Below are 27,538 nucleotides of genomic sequence, written 5' to 3' on the forward strand. Positions count from 1 at the left end.
ATACATACACTATTGATACTATGTATAAAATAGATAACTATGGGCTTCCCTGGTGGCTCAGTGGTTAAGAATCCTCCTGCCAATGCAGGGGACACGGGTTTGAGCCCTGGTCCAGGAAGATAGCACATGTTGCAGAGCAACTAAGCCTGTGCGCCACAACTACTGAGCCTGTGCTCTAGAGCCTGCGAGCCACAACTACTGAAGCCCGTGAGCCACAACTACTGAAGCCCGCACACCTAGAGCCCGTGCTCCACAACAAGAGGAGCCACTGCAATGAGAAGCCTGCGCACCGCAACGAAGAGTAGTCCCCGCTCGCCGCATCTAGAGAAAGCCCACGCACAGCAATGAAGACCCAACACAGCCAAAACTAATATATAAATAAAATAAAGTAGGTAACTAATGAGAACCTACTGTATAGATCAGGGAACTCTACTCAATGCTCTGTGGTGACCTAAATAGGAAGGAAATCTAAAAAAGAGGGGATACATGTACACGTATAGCCAATTCACTCTGCTGTACAGTAGAAACTAACACAACATTGGTAAAGCAACTATACACCAATAAGAATTAATTAAAAAAATACATCTTTCTCTAAACCATTATCATTCTTAATAAATACATGTAATTAACTATCTTGACACTATTTCTCAAAGGAGGATGTTCCCTGCACTCCTCACATCTCTGACAAACTAAAACGTTATGCAAAACTCTAAAATATAGGTAACCAAAAGTTAACTTCTGTGGCTCTCTCCTAAAACACACCCACCCACCCACCCCCAACATACATATCCCACAGGTGATTTCATGCAAACCATGATGTGATTAAATTGACAGAATCTTGGATTTGGAAGGGTCCTGAGAGGTCTAGTATACAGTGAAAGCAGATGACAAATCTCTTCCACAATATCCCTTACAGTGAAATGGTCAACCATTCTTTGCTTCAACATATCCAGTGACAGAAAACACTACTTTTCAAAGCCAAATCTTTGACTGTTAGGATAGCTTTGTGAATACTTCCTTATAATGAGCCAAAATGTGCCTCCCATTTGTCCTGGTTTTACCCTCTACTACATGATTTCCCTCAAATATTTAAACACTACTGCTCTCTGTAACTTTCTCATTGCTAAATCAAACCACCTCCATCTCATCAAATCATCATATAAAATGCTGATGCTCTTGTCATCTTGACCACTCTTGTCTGATAATCTTCGGTTTTTCACTGTTATGCTTAAAGCATGTTGGCCAGAACTAAGTGCAACACTAATAAAAATATGTGGAACAGCACAATGGAACTAAGATCACATTGAATAGAATGTAATACAACCTATTATGTGGATTTAGTGCTGCCCAATAGAACTTCTTATGATAATGGAAATGTTCTACATCTGCACTGTCCAGCAGGTCAGCCACTAGCCTCGTGTGCCTACTGAGCTCTTGAAATGTGGTTGGTATGACTGAGGAACTGAATTTTTAATTTTAGTTAAATTTAAGTACACACATTGATATTAAAATTCTCCCTCAAAATCTTACCTATTAAATCTTATTCAATGCACTGTAAGTTTACTTACTAGTATATACCCATAAGACTGACTTGATGTAAGTTAAAATGAGGAAGTATTTTCTGCATTCTAAATGAAGCCCAAATTTCTGAAAAAAAGTCACTTAGGATCTTATTACCTGGCTATCTTTGGCCCATGAATGCACATGATAAAACTAATAGAATATTCTCTTTTCCAGTATTTATGCTACTAGTTGATAAGAACTGACACTCTAAATAGAATAAGAATAATTTCAATTTATTTGCAGAGATAAATAAGGATACAAAAACTATAAATTATCATAATGCTTACAAATTTAAGTGCCTACTGAAGAAGGTCTCCACTTTAATGTCTTATAAGGAACTCAAACCAAACATCTCCCCAAATAAACCCCTGCTCTCCCACACTTCCTTGCATCCCCCCACCCCCCCAAAATCCCTGCTGCTCACTCGTTTCCAACTCAGAAAATGGCAAATCATTCCCATTGCCCAGGTCTAAAACCTTAGTGTCATATCCTCGACTGCAGTCTTTCTCCTACACCGCAAATCCAAATCTAGCACGTTCTATTTTCTCTGTCTAGAATGCCTGTTCCCCAGCTCTACCTGCATGGCTTGAATTTCTTCCCCGTCACCAAATCTTTACTCAAATGACACCTTAGTGAGGCCTTCTTGCCTACAACTGCAAACCTACTACGCCATATGCCCTATCCTCCTTCCTTACTTTGCCACTTATCATGTGAACATATATTTTATTTGTCTGCTCCCACAAGAAGTAAGCTACAAGAGAGAATAGATGTTTGTTTCTCATTGCTGTATCCCCAGCGTCTTGCATATAGAAGATAGTCAAATATCAGTTGACTGATTTGACAAATTCTATATACATTATACATGCAAAATGACACAATCAAGGATGCAAAGGAAATATAAGTAGAAATAACTGATGGATTAGGGTAGTGGACTGAATTTTTTTTACAAAAATAAAATAGGTAAAAGAACAATTGTTAGCTTTGTTTTAAGTGGCCAGTAAGCATTTGAAGTCTGTTAAGAGTTCACCTTCCACAAACACTCTGGCTTGGACATCCCTGCTCTAGGAGACCACCTCTGTCAAGCTCATCCGCTCCTGCCCCCTTCTTTTCCTTTTACCATGGCGTGAAATTATCCCAACAAAAGTAGAAAATAAACTCTAATATAAACATTACTTGAATTGTCCCATTCCCTGGAATAAGTAGGCTCACAGTTGTTTTGAATTAAGTTAATTTGTTTCATGAGTACCTTATCAGCCTATAATTATAAAATAATACTTTTCATTTCTAAAGACCTGTAATGTCCAACATGTGGCTAGTAGTTAAATTTAATTTAAATAATACAAAAATCCAGTTCCTCAGTTGTGCTAACCACATTTCAAATGCTCAATGCCTCATGTAGCTGGCGGCTATGGTACTGAACAGCACAGATACAGACATTACAAGCAGCTCTGTTGGGCAGGACTGCTACAGACTTTTTTCCTAAAATTTTATTTTAAAGCATAAAACTGATTCAACTACAACACTGGCAGGGTTTAATCTTGTAATTTTCAATTCTCTATGTCAGTGATTCTCAAGTGTGGTCCCCAGACCAGCAGGAGCATATTACTTAGGAACTTGTTAGAAATACAAATTATCAAGAGCCCCAGCAATCTGTCTTAATTTGTTTTAACAAGCTCTCCAGATGATCCTGGAGATTTTGAAGCATGCTCAAGTTTTAGACCACTGTTCTCAGTCACTTAAGAGCATTTATCATCACAACATAAGCTATGAGACATTATGAGATGTACCATTAGAGTCTAAAGTACTCTGTAAATGATATATCAAGTATGAAATCATAAACAATCATTTCTATTATGCTTTATAAAAGAAAAGCCTCAGTAGGTATTTTCAATAAAATAATTATAATAATATTAAAATGAAACCAATCGTGAACTTTATTTCGTTAAAAAAAATTAAAACTAATTTGCTTCCTCTTCCAATTTGCAGACCCTTTTTCACTTCAATATCAGCATAATCACATTTTAATCTTTTTCTAAAGATTTAGTTAGAAGTCTTAGGAAGAATACACAAGGGTGGAATAACCTGTAAAGAGTGAGAAATTTTCAATTTGTGCCAACTGAAATTCTCCCTTGAACAAATATTACTGTTGTAACAAACTAATAAATAAAAATGAAATCTGGGGCTTCCCTGGTGGCGCAGTGGTTGAGAGTCCGCCTGCCGATGCAGGGGACACGGTTCGTGCCCTGGTCTGGGAAGATCCCACATGCCCGCAGAGCGGCTGGGCCCGTGAGCCATGGCCACTGAGCCTCCGCGTCCGGAGCCTGTGCTCAGCAACGGGAGAGGCCACAACAGTGAGAGGCCCGCGTACCAAAAAAAAAAGGAATCTATTGGCTAGAACCAATTCAGCAAGAAGTTGAAACTAAAGTTGCACAAGTGTTACAAAAGAAGCTAAACAATTTGAGCACTCTTATTTCCTCTTACCAATCATAGCTCTAGTATAAAATGAAACATCCACAATATCAACATCCATGTATGTTAAATATTTCTCATTAAATTTTCTGATAGGAAAACATCCTTAGAAATTTCAGCTAAGAATAGTAATGCAATACATTAAAGTAACTACAAAACCACTGGGAAAAGATCTAGTTTTGGCTGACTACAAATTTGGCCCAGAAAGGAGAGACTTTAAGAGCCTGATTGATTACAATTTCTGCCACAGCCAAGTGTCTACTGCGATAACCTACCGGTGGAAAATTACTTAATCACAATTCAAGTACAGAATGTTTCAGGTGTGTATGCTGTACTAGCAGGCACTAGATCATTTGAAGAAATTTTATTAAAATATTTACAACATATTGAGCTGCTGTTCGATCCATGGGAACCTAAATCACACTTAATATTGTCTCAGCACATAAATTTCCACTTCCAATCAAATATCCTTCCATAAAGTGAATACTGGCAATGCTTGACAGGATTTTTTAAATCTAAACATTCATTACTAAACGCTAAGGAAACAAGTTTTAAATACTGGTTAAAAAAAAAGTCAAATGACTAATATTAAGTATTAATACTAACCATGTGCCAGCCAATACTATTTATTTCTCTCACTAATCTTGGTATTCCTAGTATAGATCCAAGCATATAATATATATTTAATTGGCATTTATGAAAAAAGGAATAATTATTAAATTAAATTGTTTGAGGATTCAAAGATACAAAAAAAAAAAAAGCCCCAGCCATCAAGGAGGTTACAAATCGAATTAAGAAACATTACAAACACATGAAAAGCTAAATAATCCATAACAATTAAAAATACCACGTGGCAGGATTGTGATTATTTGCAAAGTCAGTGCAAAGAAGAGTGCTATAAATTCTGACCAGAGTGAGAGTATGATGGACTGCCGTCCTTCTGGTATCCCGACCAGACGGCGACACTACATTTCGATTAAAATAAGAAAGTGACACAGCACTGGTCCCACCCTAAAATCATCATCAGAGGAAGGAATACAATTACTAAAGATAATGGTGTAAAGAAACTTCCATACAAGGCTTTTAAAGCATATGGTAGCCCTGAAAAAAGTTTGAACATTCCACATACACAATCGTTTGCTGGATCCCAGGACCTCTAAAGGCTCCTGAAATACGCTGTCCCTCAGGAAGAGCATCTCCTAGTTATCTCTTCCTCCGCCCCCCACGAAGCTTTCCACTGGACAGCCGCCCCAGAAATTTCTCCCAGCATCCGCAATGACATTACTTTCATCTCCCTCTCCCTCCCCTCGCCAGTATCAGACGGTGGCATCTCCCGCCAGAGGAAAAAACGAAGGGCGGGGGAGGCAGAACCGGGGAGAAAGCTTGCAGCTAGGTCGACTGATATGACAGAGGAGGAAGTGAGAAGACGCGGGGGTCGAGGGCGGGGTCCCCTTAGTTCCAGCCCAGTCTCTACGAGCCCTGGCCAACAGCCCACTCCCCAAGGCACGCCCCTCGCCCGCCGGACCCGGACAGGGAGGTGGCGGACTCGAGTGACAGCCCCACCACCTGTGCCGCGCCCCCTTCCCCAGGCCCGCGGGGAGACGCCTGCCCCTGCCCCACTAGCAGCGGCCCCTGGCTCTTTCTCTCTAGTTCCCGTGCACGTCGCCGATGAGTGACAGGTCCCGGGGGAGGCAATCGCCAGCGCTTGCCGTTCGGGACCGCTGGTGCAACCGCGCGCCGAAGCCCTCCAGCAGGCACAGGGGTATACGGAACGTTCCGGACGGCCCAGGGGATCCGATTCAGGCCTGGCCTTCCCCAGTTGCCCCACACCGGGCGGGGGTGGCACTTACTGCGGAGGTTGTGGATTAGCTCCGAGTGGCTGGCGCCGCCGGATTTCCAGGCCATCGCTAAGCACACCCGGAGCAGGTACAGAACCACCTTCAGCGCGGCGACAGTGCCCAGCAGCTTTCCCAAGAGTGAGACCACCTCCCACACGGTCACCGCCCCGCTTGCGTTCCCGCTGTAGCCGCCGCTGCTACCGTCGTCGCCGCCGCTGCCGCCACTGCGCGCTCCCGGCATCCCCCGCGGCACGCATGCGCTTTGTGACGCCGCGCGGACTCGGGTGCGGCCGGGTGGGGCAGGAGGCGGGGGTGGCCTCATGCGCTGCCGCCCGCGTGAGGGGCCGCTGCGGCCGCCCGGGAGTGGCGGGTTGGTCCCGCTGAGTCAGCGCCACCAACACCGCCACCTCTGAGTGGCCTTTCTGAGGCCTCGGGCTGCGCAACGCCTCCTTGCTGAGTTTGTCCTGTGGTCAGGCGGGGTGGGCCCTGGCGCGGTCGGTGGTGAGCCTCACTGCGGCTCTGGTCACCGAGCGCGGTGGCGGGATGGCAGGGCGGACCTCATTCCGCTGCTGCCGGTGGCTTCGCAGTCGCAGCTAGATCAGCTGTTGAGAGCGGCGGGTCTGCTCCTATATCTGTCCAGATTGTTAGACGGTGGGCTTCCTTCGTCCTGCCTCACCCAACCCAATGAATAACTTAATATTTAGGTTGGTTGGAGACAGAGCTCCCTATGGTGGAACCTCGATAATCTTAATAGAACTGGAGGGCAAAGGTCTTCTCTAACCCGAGTACTCCAGCCTCTGGCTTGTGACAAGTACGTTAGTGTTTCGTTAGCAGAGACTTTGGGACCCTGATTTGTTCTCAACTCTAAAGCACAAATTCAGAGAGTGGAAGAATACCGAGACCTGGGGTGGGGGGGTGGAGCGTGGGGAATCCTTTGCTCCTTAGGACAGCGCACTTGGTTAAAAATACTACAGTATCCTATGGCGAATGTGTTATTCGCCCAACACAAGTGTGCGTTTTCAGCTATTTAAGCCTCACAAATTCCACCGTTAGACTGGACACCAGGTTTGTTGCTATCAGCTGTGCAAGACATTGAGTGAGAAGCTGACAAGGAACATTGCCTGTAGCATCCAACTTGCTGACTCCTGATCAGAACTGAGACTGGAAGAATCCAGTCACATTTAGTCCAATACACTTTTAAGGAAGGAAACAAAGCTATGTCAAGACATCGATGCTATGCGTCAGCAACAATTTTCGTATTCTAACCAGACCTTAGCAAATGTGGTATCTAGTCTACTTCCAATCCTAAATATACTTATATATTATTTCCCTGTGTTCTGCGATAATAAATGAAACAGTATTCTTTACTTCAATATTGGGAATAAAATTGTCAGTTTGGGACTAATAATTTTCTATTTCATCTCTCTGCTGTTCCCTAATAGTCTTCCAGTTAAAAACAAAACAAAACGACACCAGTCAGCTTTCAATAAGAACCTGAAAACTCTCTAAAGCTGACCTAGATGGACTGCATTTCCATGAGGTGCCTCCATAAGCTGTGGCTAGGAAATAGGACTGCCAATATCAGTTAGAAAAGAAATCATGGCCCCTTTTAAAGAAACAAGCAACACAGTTATGAATATAGTATAAAGGAGTTTTTTTTTAAGATGAATAAGTCATACCTCTTGTATATAATAAGATTTACATTCAAATTGGGGAGATTTGCATCAAAAGAAAATTAGCAACAGGGGGCAAAATATAAGTGCTATTAGTGGTCTAGATATTAAGGGACATGTTTATTTAGATCATCATGGGCTGGAGTAACAGGAAAAGATAGAGGAAAGAACGGGTGCTTGAAAGATGGGCAGGATTCTAAGAGGAATTTTTTTAAAAGCAGGGGAGAGTGTATCATAGGTCTAATCAAAAGCACGAAGGAACCTAAGGCTCTGATTCCTGAGCTGTCGACGTCACAATTAAAAATCATTCTTAATTATATACATAAATGAATTGAGGATGGTCACAGAGGCAATGGGAGTCCAAATTAGAACTGGGGTCCTCAGAATTGCAACCCCAGTTTCTGACAGTGTGTATTAACAACGTTGAAGAAAAGGATTTGTTTGGGGGACGGGAAGGGAGAGGTTTTGAATAACAAATTGGTACGTTGACGGACGTACTTCCAGGAGAATTTATGAATTTTGAATATTTTCTATGCGCGGTGAAATGCAAGACAATGTTTAGGTGTGGCTACTAGGTCGTTTCTCTTGCATTGATTTTGTTTTGGTTTTGCTCTTAAATTTGTCTTACATTGCAAAGTTATTGCACAAATGTATTGTCTCGGTGTTTCTATATCGTTTGCAGATTAGGAGCAGGTCCTACAGCACAAGAACGGGAAACACCCTTGCCTGGGTTCAGAGCCTCCTGCGTGGGGCAGGGCGTCCCAGCTACCTCCCACTTGAGGGTTGGTGGTTCGTTCCCGCACTGCCTACAGAGGAGAATTGGCTCTCTGCAGCCACCGTCCCTCGTACGGTCCGTTCCAATCAGGGCTCAGCGGGAAGGGGCGGGATTGAGTGGCGCGCTCTGTGCCGCTTGCTGTCCCTGGCCTGGTTGCATTCGGCATGGAGGAAATTTATGCTAAGTTTGTGTCACAGAAAATCAGCAAGACCCGCTGGCGACCGGTACCTCCGGGGAGCCTGCAGACCGTGGAGTCTTTCGCCACGGGCTCTTGGGACAATGAGGTACCCCCGCTCCCGGCCCGGGAAGCCCCTTCCTCCTCCTTCCCTCCTGGAACCGAGCCCCCGGCCGCCGGCGCGCGAACTCTCTCGTCTTCTGGCTCCTCTCGCCCTTCTCTGTCCCCCAAATGCACGTTTCAGGCTCGGTTGCCTTGTACCTCAGAGCATCGATGGCCCCGTATCTCCTCTTTTTTAATGATTATCATTCCATTTGCCTGGGATGCTTTTAAAGCAAGGTTGATTGAAGGCAGGGCAAATTTTAATTTCGGAGAGTTTGACATATATTTCATCTCAAGATAAAATTTTCTGCTTTACAGGAAAATTATGTTTCACTGTGGTCTATTGGAGATTTTGGGAACTTGGACTCTGATGGAGGATTTGAAGGAGACCATCAGTTATTGTGTGATATCAGACACCATGGTGATGTAATGGATTTACAAGTAAGTCTGTGTAATATCCAAAAGCTAACTTTTAAAAAACTGAGAGTGATCTTTACACTTAGAGATGTAAAGGACCTTAAAGTTTGTCTAGTCTCACCCCAGGTTTACAAGAAACTGAGTTCCCTATAGGTCATGATTTGCCAACATCATATAGCTGCTTAATGGCAGAATCAGGACTGGGGAAGGGGATGTGGAATTAATCCTAGCTTGTTTGTTTGCCTAATTGACCATCTACTATCTGCCAAGCACCGTTTACATAAGTTAATTTCATTCTCATCGCATGCTTGTTGAATCAAATACTGTTATCTCTGTCTTAATGAGAACACTGAGACTAAGATCTTTGGAGCATGTACTATGTGACAAATACTGTGTAAGGCACTTTACATGTTTTTGCTTTTTGAGTTCTCATAACAGCCTAGCAGGGATTAGTTCTCTGTTTTGCAAGTTTACCAAGGCTTAGAGAACTTAACTTGGCCAGGGTCTCAAAGCTGGTAGTAAGTGGTGGGAATGGAATTTTGACTCTTACATTTTATTTGCTTAGCATTTATAGGCTCTTTGCATTTTAAAATTGTTATACTACTAATTGAGTCAAACAAATGGCTTCCTCCCTGCTAATATTTATGAATCTATAACAAGCAAGAATTTTCTTAGTTTTTTGACCAGGAAAGAATTGTAGCTGCTTCATCAACAGGATGTGTAACAGTTTTCCTTCACCATCCGAATAACCAGGTAAAGAACTTTTGTTTGAAATCTCAATTTGCATTTTAATTTTTTTTAGGAAGGTTTAAAGAAGACTGTACTTAATAATGACACAAATAATAAAGTTTTATAGTCTTAAAACATGGAGGGGAAAAATCATTGTATTACCCATCTTTTAGTAGATTAATTCTAGAACCATGTTTGTGTGATCCTTCATTCAAATTGGGGATCTCTTATATCCTCTTAGGTTAGATTTAACAATATGGTATTCTGGCAAGTACTTTTCCTGTAATTCTCTTTTAAGATCCTAGTCTGGTCTTTTGAAGAAAGAAAGAACATTTTCTAGCTCAAGCATCATGAGAGAGAACAGGAACAGCTACTTTGCTTCAGATAGAACCTAGGTTTCAATTGAAAGAGAGGATATACTATATGAAGGCTTGACATTTTTTACAATGCCTTTCTTGTGTGTGCCAAAGCCTGACTGCTGATCTTCAGAGCACAGTGGTAAGGGCAGTCCTTTAAAATAGGCCCCCTTGAAGTAAAAGTTTTAAGTTGCGAGAAGAGAATGCTTACTTAGATTTGGGGATTAATCAAGGTCATCTTACTAATAGGCATGCCTAGTAAATACAAGAGCCAGGTCTAGTTAAATATTTTTCTTTTTTTTTTTTACTGTTTATTTCAGCAATGCTTTTATTTTTTATTTATTTCTTTTTTTGGCTGCGTTGGGTCTTTTGTTGCTGCGCGCGTGCTTTCTCTAGTTGCAGCGAGCGGGGGCTACTCTTTCGTTGTGTTGCGCAGGCTTCTCATTGCGGTGGCTTCTCTTGTTGCAGAGCACGGGCTCTAGGTGCATGGGCTTCAGTAGTTGCAGCACACGGGTTCAGTAGTTGTGGCTCTCAGGCTCTAGAGTGCAGGCTCAGTAGTTGTGGCGCACGGGCTTAGTAGCTCCACGGCATGTGGGATCTTCCCGGACCAGGGCTCGAACCCGTGTCCTCTGCATTGGCAGGTGGATTCTTAACCACTGTGCCACCAGGGAAGTCTTAACTATTTTTCTTAATGGAGTCATTTGGAAAGCACTACGAGATTTTCTCTTAAATGTAGGCCAGCCCCCTTAAGAATTTAGAGTTGCCTTTGAACACATAATTACCTGATACCTAAAAACCATTTCTTTAGTTTGAGATAAGTTTGGGATGTTATTAAAAAGCGTTTCTTTTGAATCTAATCCGGTATATACAGAGCTTTAATGGAAGTAGTTTCTAGACCTTAATGCTTGGAAATACAAAGGGAAAAGAGTTACTATGTTTCTAGAAAGGTGTGAGACACAGTTTTAGTTGGGGAAAGCTCTAGTTTTTTGGAGCTTTGCTTTGATTAATCATAGCCTCATTTGTGACCTGTAGACTCTGTCAGTCAGCCAGCAGTGGACAACAGCTCATTACCACACGGGTCCAGGCAGTCCTTCCTGTAGCAGTGCACCATGCACAGGTGTTGTGTGCAGCAACCCAGAAATTGTCACAGTTGGAGAAGATGGTCGAATAAATCTCTTCAGAGCTGATCACAAGGAAGCTATAAGAACTATAGGTAAGAAAAATCCTATTTCTTTAGTCTGTTGCATAGTAATTGGGCAGCTACCATGTGCTAAGTAAATGCAATGCTAGGTGTTTGAGGGATTTAAATATATACAAAGCAGGATCCCTTTATCAAGACAGTATGTTGATAAGGCCTGTATGAAGGAGTGACTAGAAGAAAAAGAAATTTGTGGAGAGGAGAGCCAGAGGGGATTAACAGATAAAGAATTGAGGGGCAGGTGGCAATCCATTTAATCTAGGTTCCAAACCATAAATAATACTAAAAGGTGGCACACCAGATAAAGGGAACAGCATGGAGGCAGGGTAAGACCATTCAGAGAATGAGAGAAAGTGTAGTTTGACCCGACTTTAGATATTTGTATAGGAGAAGTAAGAAATGAAACAAGAAAGGTAAATTGTGGTCAGGTTGTGAAGAATCTAATGCACAGCTGTAGAGGTTACGTTTTGTTAGGTGGGCAACTACGGAGCCATTGAAAGTTTTTGAGCAAAGGGGTGATGTACCCCGTGTCATGCTTTAGAAGGATTATTCTAGTGTAGTAGTTCTCAACCATACTTTGCACAGGCTTGCCTGAGGAGATTTTTAACAGGCCATCACTGTAGACTTCCTAAATCAGAACGTCTGGATTGAGCCCATGAATCAGTGTGCTGTGTTGTTATGATTTTTAGTTCTGAGGAACACTATTTGTTTAGCTTTTAGGGACCACTGCCTGGTGGCAGTTTGGACGAGGGTCACAAAACAGTTTAAGTGTATAGTAAATTAAGTGGTATAAGTTTAAACACACTATGAAAAGGAAAAGGACAGTTAAAGCAATCAGGAAGGACTTCATGGAGGAGAAGAGAGCTGATGAGGATAAAGATGTATAGATTTGAGATAAGTCAGCAGAATAATATAGGTCAGAATGAGCTCTGTAGGAAGCAATGGTGTTTGGCTCAATAGAATGGAGGTTCTGTGTTAAGCAGTAGAGGGAAGTAAAGTTGGATATAAAGGAACCTGAACAGCTGTCTCAGAAATGGAGGGTAACAACCTAAAGTGGAAATAGAGAAATAAGTGAAAACTTAGCCCTCCATTTGGAAAACAGTTCAGATGTCCTGTGAGTGATATAATTTTTCTATTAAAGGAGAGTCCATTTTAACATGTATATTATTGCATTTTTCTATAGAAATTAAACTGTGACTTATTTAAAATTTCATTTGTAATATTTCAATCAGTGGAAGGAATGCAATTTAAAATTTTCATGGAAAAGGGGGGTCTGTTAACACACAATGCTGTTTTCTTCATTTGTAGACAATGCAGATAGCAGTACACTCCATGCTGTAACCTTCCTTCGAACTCCTGAGATTCTTACAGTAAATTCAATTGGACAGTTAAAAATATGGGATTTTAGACAACAAGGAAATGAGCCCTCTCAGATATTATCACTGTAAGTTTTGATTTGTAATTTCAGTAGTGTGACGCAAATTTGTTTGACTGTTTATAGCAACTGACTTTAAACCATATTGTATTTTAATTGCATGCTAAGAGAATAATCTCTGACTAAATTTGATAAAGCAAATACAGTTGACCCTTGAACAATGTAGGGGGTTAGAGTCACTGACCCTCTATACACTCGAAAATCCCTGTATAACTTATAGTCAGCCCTCAATATACGTGGAATCCTCTGTATCAGAGGTTCCACATCCGTAGATTCAACCAGCCTCAGCTCGTGTAGCGCTGTGGAAAAGTATTCATATGTAAGTGGATCCATGTTGTTCAAGGGTCAGCTGTATAGTTGGATGGGCTTGATAGTACCATGCTGCGTTTGGTAAATATTTGTTGTATTGATTCAGAAGTTTATATTAATCTCTTTGAAGTTTATGTTATTTAATGGGGAACTTCTTTTTGCTCATCAAATGATTCTATTAATAGTGGGAATATTCTATTAATATATTAATAGAATATTCTATTCTACTAATACACTCTAGATGTGATTGGGAGAAAAATACAATCCAAGATATTTTTTTGAGCAGAAATCCCCTTTCTATGTGTGCAATCTTCTCTTCTCTAATTAGAAAATAGCATGTGCCAAGCTGGAAAAAAAGTTATATAAACTAAGCATTAAATAAGGTAGAGTAGAAGTAAGGAATATGCTGTTTAGTTGATATATAATGTCTTTCAAAAGCCAAGAAATGGAAATGTTTTGCATATCTTACCATCAAATTATCTTGTTCCTTATGTGTCCAAATTGAAGAGAGAATGAATAACTCTGGCTTTTAATTCCCCCTCAAAATTTTAATATTTAGAGATATATTTTTGACATGATTTAAGTTTAGCCAGTAGCTCCAGCCACAAAATTATCGTTTCGTTACTGGAAAGAAACAGGTTTCATAGGTTATTCAAAGATAAATTATACTTTACAACTGTGTGAAGTCATTGTATCTCCCATTAAAGGACTGGTGACCGAGTGCCACTCCACTGTGTTGATAGACATCCCAACCAGCAGCATGTTGTAGCTACCGGTGGTCAGGATGGAATGTTAAGTATTTGGGATGTTAGACAAGGTACAATGCCCGTGTCTCTACTGAAGGCTCATGAAGCTGAAAGTAAGTATTGTGGTGATAAGTTTTTGGTGTGTGAGCTATACAATGTATTATAAGCAGCTTTCCATAATGATACCTATGGATCATTCTACAGCAGAGTTTTTTACTGAATTGTATAAATTTATAATAATTAACTAATCCCTTTTTATTTGAAATTTACATTCTTTAACATGTTTGATTATTATACACAAAACCGTAGTGATTATCCTTACATATTCATCTTTATGTGCTTCTTTTCTTAGGATAGTTTTTTAGAAATAGAATTGATGAGTCCAAAAGTTTGCATAATTTTAAAGCTGTGATTCATGTTGTCAAATTGTTCTACATAAAAATAATATGAGTTTATATTGCCACACCAGTATGTGAGAATGCACTTTTCCCATGCAAATGCAGGCTATTTTTTATATTTGCTAATCTGTGTGTTCTTCGATTTATTATTGTACTTTTTCTTTTTTTCTTTTAACAAGAACAAAAGATATAGGCTCTTGCCTTGTTTTTCATGTTTGTCATTTGATTTTGGTGGAGAGTTTTTGGCTGAACGGAAATTTTTCATTTTATCACCATGTCAGGGTGGATTATAGTTTTAAATTCTGACTTAAGAGAAGTTGGTATTAATGCTTCAGTAAAACTATAGAAGAGCAAACATTATACCAGTATTGCAACTTCTAAGTTTGTTTCACATTATTAATACTTTGGAAAGATAAATGATTTTTAAGATTATATTTAAGAAGCAAATAGAAACTTTTTCCCTCTTCCAGGTATGGCTATGTCCAGGTAAAAAGAATAAAAAGAAATAGGTGTGCCCTTAGAGCCTGTTGTTGCTAACCTAGTGGTAGTTAGAATTACAAACTTTCAGATCTCTTCTCACCAGCCCATTTTTAAACGCCAGCCTGTATTGTTCAACAAAACACACAGTATAGTGGCTTGTAGTGTATTTTGAATTCATCTTGACTCTTGGCTAGAAATAAGATGTTTTATAGAGGTTTGTTTTCTAATTTGAAAGTATATAAATACATAAGAATCCAGATTTGGGCAGTCTGCTAATGGCTGTATAGGCTGTTTTATTTTACTTTGTTTTAATGGAACAGTATGAATGTACTTTACACAGGGACTCACCAGCACACATTCCTTTCCGGAGGAAGGTGACCTTTTTGTTTTCTGGCGTGTTTAATTGTGGTAACTGTCAGAATGAAAATTCCAGCTTGCAAACATGTGCCTTGCACTTTTTATGCTACACTCTGAGCACTTTCTATGCTGCCTCTCTAAGGTTACCTAACCCAGAATCACGAAAACCCTTGTTCACAGACTACTGTTTCACCTTCATGCTGCAGCTGTCTTCCTAAGACGTCCTGGGCAGTCCTTGGCTCCCAGATACCTCTTGGCACACAAAGTTCCCTTAAAGTTTAGAGCTTGAGGAGTCCCCAGTCCCAAGCTGGCTTCTTAAGTCTTTCATTTGAAACCGGATCCAGATTTTTGGAGCATTTCCAGGTTTTGGTTTGCTGGGAGCTAGTTGCTATTTCTGTGATACAGGCCAGAAGAATCCAGAGTCTTTGCATGAGCCAAAATTGGACTATGTCTCTTAGAAATTCATTTGTATTCTACTTTTATGGTCTTCTCTCTCTTTCCAATAATATAACCTTCATGTGTTAATGACACAGGAATTGAAAATAAGAGAACTTAACAATTTTCAAAAAATCTTTTCAGAATTATTCCATTGTCATACTTTTCCATAGAAAAATTGTAATAGGTCAAATGACTAGCATTTATTTTCATTCATTTGCTGGCCCAATACACAAGTAGATTTACTTGACTTCTTTATCTTATCTACATGTTTTAGCCATTTGGAGAGTTACGTCTTTTCTTTGATCCTGAAGCCTTTGATTTTTATCACAGGCTTGGAGTTTGAAGGTGTGTGATGGAGGTTAATGGAAGGTGATGCCTAGAGACAGGGTTTTGATGTTTGTTCAACTAATCTACACAAGAATAAGCTTCTTGGTTCTTATCTTTTAGTGTGGGAAGTTCACTTTCACCCATCCAACCCAGATCATCTATTTACTTGTTCTGAAGATGGATCTCTCTGGCATTGGGATGCCTCCACAGATGTACCTGAGAAATCATCACTCTTTCACCAAGGTAAAAAATTTTAATGAAGATTCTTGTGTGTAATTTTATTATATTTTTAAATACCAAATTAGAAATTCTCGTATTTTTAACATTAAGGAATGACAAAATGTTTCCATTCTCTGGCTTCAAGGTAAATTCTAGTATCACAGGGCTTGAAATCTGACTGTCAGCTACTGACCACTGTACTGCTGATGACTAGAAATGCTGTTAGCTGGCTAACTTCGGACAGCCAGGGGTCTTGTTTGTGAGTACATTGTTGTGGGCCCTCATGCCATAGGATAGGCATTGACAGCTCTCTTATACTACATTGTCAAGGGTGTATGGCAAGACCAAAGTTGATCTTTTATGTATTAAGGTACTGGTTTCTCCTCAGACTAAAAGGCCCTGTCTCCTGATTAAAGACAGAGGTAAGTAAAGGTCAGCCGGAAACTATACACTTAAAATCAAGAGGTATTTTTGTTTCTGTTTTTTTGCATTTTCTAACCTTCTTGTTTTTGAGTTTGTCTGGTTCCAAAGTTTATTTGTTCATTCATTCAGCAAATGTTTATCAAGTCCCTACCACGTGCTAGGCACTCTTCTAGGTATTAGAGCCTATGACAGTGAGCAGAAAAGCCTCGAGGCTCATAGAGCAAATATTCCAGTAGACAGTAAGTAAGATAGATAATGTCTCAGTAAAAGTCCCAGCAGAAAAACAGAAACTACCCTGGATTTAGAAGGAATTGGTTTCACGTGTGTTAGAAGGGCTAGCAGAACAAAAGGGAATGGGAGGGATGCTGGAAGAGCAAATAGCAAAAAAAGAGGAATGCCAGAAATCAACAGTTGTTAATACCTCTGCTGTACTGTTGGAAGTGCTGTCCAAGTTGGTTCTGGATCAGCAGAAAAGGTGCCACCTCAGCCGGGGCTGGAATTACAGGCTGTGTTGTCGTTGCCAGGAACCTGGAGCCTTTTCCTTCCCCCACCCGACCCCATCTGCCTTCCAGTCACCCACAGTAGTGCCTCCCATGGGCAGGGTCTGCCTGGAAGGCAGATGGCAAGGGAGCCTGGAAAAAGGAGTTTGTCCCTGCAAGACATAGTAGAGCACAGCAAAGTAGGAAAGGAGACAGCAAGAAGGAAAAGATCTGGACCAAATACCCTGATGCCTATGAAGAAGAGTGAAGAGAACAGGAGGATGAAGAATTAGCGGAGGAGGGGCCGCTTGGCAGGGAGAACATTTGAGCAGAGACCTGAGGAAGTGGAGGCACGAGTCACAGGAATGCGTGCCAGGTGGAGGAAACAGCCAATTCCAAGGGCCTGAGACAGAACAGCAAGGAGGCCAGCGTGGCTGCAGTTCAGCAGGCCGGGAGTGTGCGCAGGTGGCAGGAGCTGCGGAGGACTCTGCAGACAGGGATGAGGGCTTCAGCTTCTGTTCTGAATGTGACAGAAAGCCACTGGAGAATTCTGAGCAGGGGAGTGGGGTGATCTGTCTTACGTTTCCAAAGAATCACTTAGGCGACTGTGTAGAAAATAGACTGGGGAGAGGGATGGAAAAAACAGAAGCAGGGAGACCAGGGAAGAGACTTAGCACAGTGGTTCTAATGTTAATTTTCACAGTATTCAAGAGTAATATAAAATATAGGAGCAGTAAAAGGTAAACAAAAACTAAGAAGGAAAAATCTGAAACATCTCCAGAAAAATTCTGGAGAAGTGTCGCATGTGTAGAGCATGCAGCACGTCTATGCTAATAACTGCATGTATGGAGAAACTAAGAATATTATTAGTTTCTAATAAATAATAAGGATTAGCTAAGCACTTGGTTTTTTATTTCTTCTTCCCCTACCCCCACTATCTTGCCTTTGAGATTTTACTGTTTGAAGAACCTTGGTTAGACTGGAAAGAGCCATTTACTATATTCTGTGCCTAGTATCGCAAGAACAATATTAGACACTGTGAAAAGGTAAAATAAATATAATCTATACAACCTGCCCTTAAGAAATACTTAATTTAGTTATGGAGAAGGGGGCATGCAAAGTTAAATCATACAAGAAATGTTATAAAGTAGTAAGTTATTAGTGGTGCGTATAAGTGCTGAGGGTTCCAGAAGGAAGAGAAGCATGAACTAGAGTCATCTTCAAAGGCTTCTTAGAGAAGGAAGTTGAGTTGGGCTTTAAGAATCAGCAAGATTTAAACTCACTAATCTTTAAGCTTCAAGATATGAGGGACTTTGCCTTGTATTCCCAGCACTTAGCACACCGCCTGGCATAGAGTAGGTACTCAGCCATTTATTGAGTAAATGAAATCTGTCTTTATTTGATCTGGCAGAAAGTTGAAAGGAAAGAAAATTTCAAATGAAGGCTAAAACTGAAATATACTGCTTCTGCCCCCACTTAATCCTGCATTAAATGAAGAGCACTGTCAGACATAAAAGTGTATAATCTGGTAGTGTTCTTAAATTCTACTTTTAAGAACATTTACCTGAAATAAAGGCGAAGAATAAAAGGAGATCTAAAGCAAGTTGATTATATTTTTAGACATATAGAAGTAAATATATTTTTAGAAATATTCATGTAGAAATACATCCAGAAATTTTCATTTTTTGATTATCTAAGAACTTTGATTTCCATATATTATCTACATTTATTCTACTTGTCTTCTAGGCATTTTGGTACATTTCTGAGACTTTCCGTTAAAGAATAAACAGGAAGACAGGGTCAAAATGAATCTTGTGCTTTGCTGAAGATTTCAAGTTTCATAGCCATATTATCCCATGGAAATTTGAGTATTTAATATCACTGACTAAGCCTTTAGTCAAAAATGATGATGTGTTATAATGGAATTATCAGCCAGTTATTCTTGAGAATTAAAACCAATATATATTCATCGCCTTTTTTAAGTATTAGAATTTCAGATGTTTACTAGTATAAAATTAGTCTTGAAAGAAGTTTTCACCTTTTCTTTTCTTTTCCCAGGAGGAAGAAATAGTACTTTTTTGTCTCATAGCATTAGTAACCAAGCTAATATTCATCAATCTCTTATAAGCTCCTGGCTCATCACTGACCCTGCCAAAGACCGTATTGAAATCACAAGCTTGCTTCCCAACAGGACTTTGTCTGTGAACAGTTTGGATGTTTTAGGTTCTTGTCTTGTTTGTGGAACCGATGCAGAAGCAATTTATGTTACTAGACAACTTTTTTCATGAAGATACTAAAAGAGTTCATGTAAAACATAGTTATAGCCTTTCAAATTCCAGCTTCTCTATGCAAATTTTTATTATTGGAAATTTGCAGGGGAAGCATCCATAAACTATTGTTAATTTTGATGCCCAGTTTCAGCCTTTGTTAGTTGAATATTCTTCTAATAGTTAGTAGCTAGAGTCTGATTAATGACTGATGGCAAAAGAATTGGACCGTGTGGAAGAACATCAGAGGGATCCTTGTGCTGATAAATGCACTGCCTTCAGCACAATTCTGGACAGCTCATGGAACCAACTCTTCATTGTTGATGTTGCAGGCCTCAAAAATGTCAAACCACCAATGGGTTCCTATCCTTTTTATCAACGGTGTGTGGGGTATACCCCTCCCTGGTGGCCTTAGCTAGTATTTATTCTTTTTTACCACAAGTATTTTCTTCAGTTCTTCCACATTTTATTTACTTAATAATTTTTGTAAACTTTTTTCAGAAAGAATTGAGAACAAAAATGGCAAAATTTTTGTAGTGTTCAAATTTTTTTAAAGGTAAAAATGTTTTGACAGTTTCCTTTACTGGAATGGGTTTGAACAGAACTCCGTCAGCTCCTTAGACCCAACTTTATTTCTCTTGAAAAGAAAAAAAGACAAGTACATTTTTCCTAAGGATTTTTGCTTTTATTTAGTTTTACAACGTAGTTGAAAATTGCTGAATTGGACACTGTGCAATAAGATAGGATTTGACATTGATAAATGAGCTGACTTACAAACGAATTTGATAGGTAACATGCAGAGACTAGTATGATGATGTGGTAGGAGTACAGAGTTTTGCCATCTTTATCTTTAATGTTAATGATGACCTAACACGCAGTGTTTTAAGACAATTTTATGATATTGTCTTTCTAAAGTTTGTTAGATTAAATGCATTATTGAACTGTTAAGACCTTAATGACAAATCACTCCTATTACACAATTGAAGTGTATGTTTATTTACTTTACAATTCCAACAATAATTACTATGAAGTTTTGTCTTTCCGTCCCAATAAATATTTGCAGTTTTTTTATGCCACCTTACCTCAGGGTTTTTTGGATTTTGTTTTTTGTTAACATTTTAAAATGGAATACATATATGCATCTGCTGTTTTATATATATTTGGCTCAAAAATATTTGACTGAATGGACTTGCCTTGCGGTCCAGTGGTTAATGCAGGGGGCACAGGTTCGATCCCTGGTCGGGGAACTAAGATCCCACATGCTGCACAGCACAGCCTAAAAAAAAAAATCGACTGAAGATAATTAGTAACTTTGAATTCCAAAGAATCAGAGAAGGACAGAAAACGTTGCTGATAGGAATTCTTAATCTGTTTATAGTTTTATTGCTGGGGCTAATTTTTAAAACTTTCTGTTATTACAAAAGTCATTCATTGTAGAAAAGACAGTCAAAAGAAAATTGTAAGTACTTAATCTCAAAGAGAGACAATTCTTTTCATACTGTCTTCTATCCATCAATGTATATAGTTTTTCTGTAAAAAAAAAAAGAAATATACATGTTATATTTGTAGATGCACGTTCTCTAGCAGTCAACACGTGAATTCAATAATAAAAATATAGCTAAGAATTTTCCTCTGACTTTATATTTCCCTTTGTATGAATGTCTTGCTGCAGCCTAAGCTACAGTGTCCCTCTCTTCATCCGGTACAGGCATCCTCCCATTCTACTCGGCAGGCTAACATCTTTGCTTTGAATGGCCCAGAGTTGATCTCATCACTGGAAGACCCTAGCTCCCAGGTGGCACATTTTCCGTGTACAGTGAATGGCAAACTTGTTGTGCCTCTGCTTCGATCCGTATTATCTGCTGCTGAAAAGTTTGAAGGTTACATGTACGTTGTTAGCACCCTTCTCAGTTTCCAGCAGCAATGTATACAATTTCCCTTGATCACTACAGTAAGTAATTGGTAGAGGGGGGGAACCAGACATACAGGCTTAGCATACTAGCTTGGAATGGAAACAAGTTTGAAGTTTGAAGCTTTGATTTGATTTAAGGGTATTTGTAACCATAAGTAGAAGGAAGTACATTTGAATAGTGTTACATTTTCTATCAATTGAAGAGTTCTGCCAGGCTTAATAAGAAACATAAGAAACTTCTCTATCCTTATTGATAAATAAAACCCTAATTTATGAATTTGTTAATTCTCACTGCTTTTATTCATGAAACTATCAAATAAAATTTCTTTTGAGGGCTGTAGGATCTCAGAGGTGAAAGATATCTTGGAGGGCATCTCCATACTAAATTTAATCAACACTTCCACAGCACCCCCAACAAATTATCATCCAACCTCTACTTGAAAATATACCATGATAAAGTTTCCCATTTCCCAATGTAGCCTCCTTGTTTGGATAGCTGTAATTGATATTGCATTATAGCAGGGTTTTAGTGTGTGAGTGGGATCCAAAACAATCGTATAAAAAAAGAATCATTATTCTGGGTTAATGAAATGATCATGTGAACCTATGAGATGGAACCAAACACCATTTTATCGAATTTGCATTCTGTTGGGGCACTTTACTATAAGGTTCAACTAAATAAATGAATTTTCACATACTGAACTGAAATTTGCTTCCATTTGTCTTCTTTTCTCAGGAGCCACAAAAAACAAATTTAATTCTTTTCATCATATATTCAAATGTTCAGAACTACGTATTGTAGCTTCTTTGGGGTAAACTTTTAAAATCCCTTCAATGGTTTCTTGTGGGCAAGGTTCCCTTCCCCACCTTTCTTGCCCTTCTTGGCTAAATCCTGCATACCTTTCCGGACTCCTCTTAGGTGTCATTTTCTCAAGAAAGTTCTCCCTGGCCTCTTGACGATCTGGGCTAAATTGTACTCGGCATCAAAAGCCCATTGTGCAGAGCTTATATTGTGCTTACAGCCATTTGCTAAGCAGCCTGTCTCCCTCTACTGGACCACAAGTTCAAGAACAGGGCCCATGTCTTAGTGTTGTGCGAACAATGTTTAACACAGTATCTGATACATAGTAAGCCCTGAATTAGCCTGAATTGAACTAAACTCACAATTTTGTTTTCCCTTTAAAAAATAAAGGCCATCATTAAAGTGTGACTTCCAAAATGAATACTTTTCCAGTGGTGTCTGCCTTGCTGAGAGTATGACAGAAATCTGCCATCCTGCTTCTGGGTACAATATTCCTTTGTAATGCTGTCTCAGCTTATTTTACCTATTCTGATATTTGTTCAATTGACTGCTGACTAGTTTAACTTAAACCCTTAATTTTCACACCTGATACTCCCTAAACCATACCTCCCTATTCTTGAGTTAATGCCGATGATTGTGATTCTTACTATAGGTCCTTCCTGTTTAAGAAGACAAATTTTCTTTCACTTTAGGAAAGAGCTAACAATCACCTTTGAATCTTTTCTGCAGAAGCTGATCGTTTTCAGAATTGCCCAGCGTGCTCTCATCCCATTGGTAAGGAGATAGGTTAAATGGACTTAGGCCCACCTCCCAATTATCAGTGACATATGAATCATTGGTATTTGGCTACAGTTGTTGAAATATTTATAAACCAACCTAACTCATTTACATTCTGCCACATTTATCTTGTTCATAAGGCTATGTGAGAAAACACCTGTGCTACAGCTATCATCCTATCAAAATTTTGGCATAATTGAAAAATTCCTTGTCCTTTGTGAATAACACTTTTATTTCACAGTACTGTGGAAACATCCTTTTAATAATCCATTTTAGAATCTTGTCTAAGAAGCATACTAAGTTCATGAGTGTATAGTTTATATCAAGCCTTCATTTAAACTTATGGTATCAATATGATATCTAGCTCAGACTAATTAGATGGTCTGAAGCAGTAGCAGTGCTCTTGTTTTACAGATAATGTAACCTGGGGGGAGCCAAACTATGATACGCAACTATTTAAACTATTTCATTGGTATCATTCTGAACCACAATTAATGTTAAGTGGCAACACAGAATAATTAAATAACAGCCTAGACTACAGTCATCTTAGCATCAAAACAATTACAACATTTCACTATATTAGTAGAGGGAGAAAACCACAAAGGGTGTGGGGGTGAGAGGAGAGAAGTAGAATGACTAGAATCTAGCTGATCAGGTAATAAACTTTAATTAATTAAAAATAAACTAATGGTCAATTCCAAACTGTCATGACTACTGGACTTTGGGGGAACAGTAGCTGACAGACCAGCCTAACATAGCCATCAGACATGCATCAACTGTCAAAACAATTTTTGTACAGACCATGGTTATAAGAAGCTAAATTGTAATTAATACTAGACTGTAAAATACTAGCTGCAACAAATCAAAACACAGATCTTACTCCTGCATAGTATGGAATCAACTTATTAGCCAGAGAGATCCTACAAGCAAGGATTCCCCAGTAGCAATGAGCACACCAAGAACCCAGATTTGGTTTCTAATACCATTCTCCAGTAAAAGGAACCAAGGCTCCTTGGAGGGGCAGGAAATAAACCAGATAGTTTGGAACATTTTGTAGTCCCAGAAAGGAAGAAAGTTAAGGAAAAAAAAAAAACCACAATGATGGGAGTATGTTATAGGGACACAGAAGCTAACTGGAAGAGCTCCAATAGCCAAAGCTGGAACAATCTGATCAAAAACAATACCCAAACTATTAAATAAATATCCATGAGTCCACATTGATAAGAATAAGTGTTTGAAAAAAATGGATGAGAGACAAATCTGCTCAGAATTCCAAATAATTTGTGTAGATTCTCCACTCCCAAGGAGGTGGAACACAATTCACTCCTAAGTGTGGGCTGCTCATAGTTGAGAGCCTTCCCCTAAGACAGTGTGAATTCCTGGGAGAGCCTGTGTTCTCAGGACCACAGTGCTCTCCAAACTTTTTCCATGTGTGCTGCCTCTGTTCCTACAGTCATCCAAGCATGAGACTTGCCCCTTACATCTGTTGATAAAAACAAAATGAGACAACCTACTATACATAAAATAGATAAGCAACAAGGATTTGCGGTACAGCACATGGAACTACATTCAGTCTCTTGTAATAACCTATAATGGAAAATAATATGAAAAATACATATATTTAGAACTGATTCACTTTGCTGTATACCTGAAGCTAACACAGTATTGTAACTCAACTAACAAAACAAAAACCACACAACTACAACAAAATCAAAATATCCCTCTTCCATGAAGCACTGAAGAGTTGAACAGGCTGAAGCTGGACCAACGGTTTTCCATCACAGCAACACAAAGACCTCCAAACACAATGGCAGGTATTGCCATTCTCAGACATCAGCACCCTTAGTAGGCATTTTCCTGGTCTTTCACCTCCACCCACTCCCAGTCTCAGCCACGTTTCATCCTGTTGGTTGGTTCTTCTATCCTGAACATTCCTTCTCTCCTTTCCCTGCTCTTTTCTCCCCCTACTTCACAGGAGTAAATCTCTTAATATATAGAGCAATTCACTGAGGTCCTTGAATTATCTAGGAATTCTCCCAAAGACAGTAGTTTTTGGAGATGCCCATCTTTAGGTTTAGAGAGATGAAGAGCTTAAATAAAGAAGTTCTGAGGGTTGGTGACAGAGGTGACAAGGTTTAGGCGGCAGTCTGCTCTTCCAGATACATAATCCATGTACAAAGGACAAGCAAGCCCGTGAACATATTAGATTCATATAATTCATATTAATTTTGAGGCTGAAAGATACCCTGCAGGTTACTTAGTTCTCCAGCTGAAGAAAGTAAGACCTAGAGCTATTAAGTCAGCCACTTTGGGCCATGTCTTCTACAGACTCTGTGATTGTGGAATACAAATTTTCAACCAAGGGCTCGTGGAATGTAATCTTTTAACAGGTTTTCACATTTGAACTTCTGGATACAGTAGCCAGCAACTAATTCAACATCACAAAAAAGTCTTAAAAAAATTGTCTCTAGTAAAAAAGGATGAGATATTTGAAAATACTAAGTATATATTTTCTAGAGGCAGAATTGGCAAAGGCGCTCTTTACAATGGGTGGGCGGTACCTTTAAACATCATAAAACCATTGATCCCATCCCAAACTTCTAATTCAATCTAACAAGAAATAAAACCTCTTCTCGCAGTCACCATTATCCCAATTACGGCAATAACGACTTCCTCTTCTACCGAGTCGGCTGACATTAAAAATCTCTAAACTCCCTAATCTGTCCTGGTTCGAGAATATACTAATCTGGCTGATTCAGAAACTACTTACGGATTTACTCGGGGAAAGAGTGCTAAGCAAAAATCAATTTATTTCAAAGCGTCTAGAAATCCCGAATCCCGATGTCCACAGCGAGGTTCTGAGAATTAAACTCCTCCAAATGCGCATCTTTTATTCTATATTCGTCCATAGAAAGAGTTCAACTGAAAAGAGACAGACAATGAAATAAATAAGTGGGCTTGGGATGGGGGGAACCTGACGCCACCAGCCGGGGCGAGTCACCTGAGCAGCGCAAGGCAGGGGCGACGCGGAGCGACGCTCGCAGACACGCAGAGAAACGAGCGACTACGGAAAGCGGGAGGCCGCAGGCGACGCGCTCACTCCCCGTCGCCGGGCGGGCCGAAGCCCCCAGTCCTCGGCCCCCGCGCAAGCGACGCCGGGAAATGCCCACATCCGGGAAACCTGCAGCGGAGTGCGGCGGCGGCGACACCGAGTGGAAGGCAAAATGGCGGCGGCGGCGGCCTGGTGCTAAAGGGAGAGCCAGGTCCCCGCGACCCCTGCGACGGGCCGCGCTGGCCCGCGGCAGTCCCCCGGCGTCTCTGCCCGCCCTGCCCCACCGGGGATACTCGGAGTCCCCGGGACGGCCTCCGGCCGCCTCGCCGCCCGCCCTCGGGCCCGTGGCCGCTGTCCAGGAGCCCCTCTCTCCCCTGCAGGTAGGTCCGAGGCTGGCGTAGCGGGTGGGGCGCACTCTCTTCTCCCGCGCCGGAGTTGGCGGGGCGGTGGCCGCCGGGGCCCACGCCCATCCCCGCTGGCGGGGGTCCAGGGGCTGCTACGGACTGGCGGGCCGGGCCGGCCCGGTGCGGGCCCGACTTGGCTGGTTGCACGGACCTGAGCGGAGCCCTGCCCTGGGGAAGCGAGGGTTGGCCGCGTCCGGGGCTGGAGGAAGAGCCCCGGGCTTTGCGGCCTTGGAGGTTCAGGTTGGGCTAGGAAGAGCCGGTGTCGCCGGAGGCCGTGCGCAGACTCCCTCGCACCTCCACCCTTATCCGCAACACGCACGGGTCAGCGGTGTTCAGGAAGGAGGGAAAAGCGAAGGGTGGGAAAAGCGAAAGGTAGTTCTGAAGGAAATTCGCAGTAACAGAGACGCAGTTCTTTCATCCCAGAGGGACCCGATGCTGGATATACCTTGAAGAAATTCTCGGAATTTCTACTTACAGTCCACTGTAAATAGGGTACTGTTCATAGCTGGAAGGAGTAGGAGAGATGGAGGGATCTCTGTGGAGTAGGCGTGTGTATGTAAATACAGAAAAGGAAGGAAAGGAAATTAAGGGAACATTGTTTATTATAACTTCAAAAAGAATTTGTATCACAAAGAATGACTCTCAGGTGACTTGATTTAACCCCATTCTCCAATCGAAAGTTCTTTTCTAAGGGAAGAAAATGTAATGTCTGTTGACCCATGTGTTAATATTACTCAAAATATATCGTCATGTAGAAGTTATTCATAAATCTAGTGAGAAATAAGTATAATCTCGCACAAATAATATTGTTTCATTCCGGTTAGGGAAATGAATTTGAATCATGTGAAGCTTGAATTTGAATCATGTGAAGCTTGTCCGGCCTTTATGGATTATATATTGAGGATTAAGAATTTTTTATCAAATTTCCTCCATGTGGAAGAAACGGTAGGACATTATAATTGGAATGAATGTTCTCTGCTAAGGTGTCTACGTTTGTGATTTAACTCAGGTTATTTCTGTGATAAGTTGACAGACAGGTAAGATGAGCTAGTTGATTCCCTAAGGCAGTGGAGGAATTTGACTGATTTAACAGTAAAAGAAGTAGCATTGTGTTCCTCTGATCGGCTGCTCCTGCAAGAAACTAGATCAATGTACATGCCAGGGAAGGCGCATTTTTTTCTATGCCTGAATATTTATTGAATATGACTTGCCACTCTTCAAAAGCAAATAATAAAATACTTCTGCTACATATTTTTGATATCATGTGTGGATATCCTTCTGTAGGTTGAGTTTTTGTTTTTGTTTTTAATGCTTCTCCTCGTTACTCTACGTAAATGTAGTCTAGGAACAGTTTCAGTTCTGGTTATTTAGTTTTTGTTCTAGATGTTATATTTACATTAGTGGGGGATTTTTGTAGA

At 40.5% G+C, this 27,538-nt stretch overlaps 3 protein-coding genes and 1 long non-coding RNA gene across 12 annotated transcripts in view; 2 read left to right on the forward strand and 2 right to left on the reverse strand.

The window, feature by feature from the left end:
• PCMT1 (protein-L-isoaspartate (D-aspartate) O-methyltransferase) overlaps positions 1-6,115 on the reverse strand; it is a 46,543-nt gene extending 40,428 nt beyond the window's left edge. For all 5 annotated transcript variants that reach the window (XR_009543879.1, XM_060168115.1, XM_060168114.1 and 2 more), the window contains exon 1: positions 5,883-6,115. Coding sequence is in view for 4 of the 5 variants with exons in the window: in XM_060168115.1 (XP_060024098.1) it covers positions 5,883-6,111 (229 nt within the window). In the remaining variant the exon portion in view is untranslated. The remainder of the gene's footprint in view (positions 1-5,882) is intronic.
• A 459-nt stretch (positions 6,116-6,574) lies between these two features.
• NUP43 (nucleoporin 43) lies at positions 6,575-21,787 on the forward strand. Of its 4 annotated transcripts, XM_060168432.1 has the most exons (10): positions 6,575-6,681; positions 8,226-8,388; positions 8,516-8,602; positions 8,914-9,036; positions 9,688-9,765; positions 11,130-11,310; positions 12,604-12,739; positions 13,747-13,898; positions 15,906-16,028; positions 18,965-21,787. In XM_060168432.1, exons 4-10 carry the CDS (start codon positions 9,025-9,027, stop codon positions 19,192-19,194), a joined length of 912 nt encoding a protein of 303 aa, XP_060024415.1. In that variant the 5' UTR covers positions 6,575-6,681; positions 8,226-8,388; positions 8,516-8,602; positions 8,914-9,024; the 3' UTR covers positions 19,195-21,787. The 4 variants fall into 4 exon arrangements, with proteins under 4 accessions (XP_060024415.1, XP_060024414.1, XP_060024412.1 ...); XM_060168431.1 differs by lacking the exons at positions 6,575-6,681; positions 8,226-8,388 and adding an exon at positions 16,393-16,426 and having other exon boundaries at positions 8,430-8,602; positions 18,965-19,087; XM_060168429.1 differs by lacking the exons at positions 6,575-6,681; positions 8,226-8,388; positions 18,965-21,787 and adding an exon at positions 16,150-16,386 and having other exon boundaries at positions 8,430-8,602.
• On the reverse strand, positions 20,534-25,961 carry LOC132530932 (uncharacterized). The gene is made up of 3 exons (XR_009543946.1): positions 25,666-25,961; positions 25,435-25,586; positions 20,534-20,703 (listed from the first exon to the last, which is right to left on the reverse strand). It is a non-coding gene; the product is annotated as an uncharacterized LOC132530932 (long non-coding RNA).
• Positions 25,894-27,538, forward strand: part of LATS1 (large tumor suppressor kinase 1) — a 41,352-nt gene continuing 39,707 nt past the window's right edge. The window contains exons 1-2 of one of the 2 annotated variants that reach the window (XM_060168427.1): positions 25,894-26,096; positions 26,945-27,065. The gene's annotated coding sequence lies outside the window, so the exon portion shown is untranslated. The remainder of the gene's footprint in view (positions 26,097-26,944; positions 27,066-27,538) is intronic. The other variant, XM_060168426.1, reaches the window with a different exon arrangement.

Source organism: Lagenorhynchus albirostris, chromosome 12 (genome assembly GCF_949774975.1).
Source record: "Lagenorhynchus albirostris chromosome 12, mLagAlb1.1, whole genome shotgun sequence".
NCBI classification, from domain to species: Eukaryota; Metazoa; Chordata; class Mammalia; order Artiodactyla; family Delphinidae; genus Lagenorhynchus; species Lagenorhynchus albirostris.

Excerpts from the sequence above, each read along its gene's own strand:
- NUP43 (XM_060168428.1), top strand. The coding sequence starts at position 8,483 with ATGGAGGAAATTTATGCTAAGTTTGTGTCACAGAAAATCAGCAAGACC. Across the intron at positions 9,766-11,129 it reads TTCACCATCCGAATAACCAG|ACTCTGTCAGTCAGCCAGCA; the intron begins GTAAAGAACTTT and ends TGTGACCTGTAG. Across the intron at positions 12,740-13,746 it reads CCCTCTCAGATATTATCACT|GACTGGTGACCGAGTGCCAC; the intron begins GTAAGTTTTGAT and ends CTCCCATTAAAG.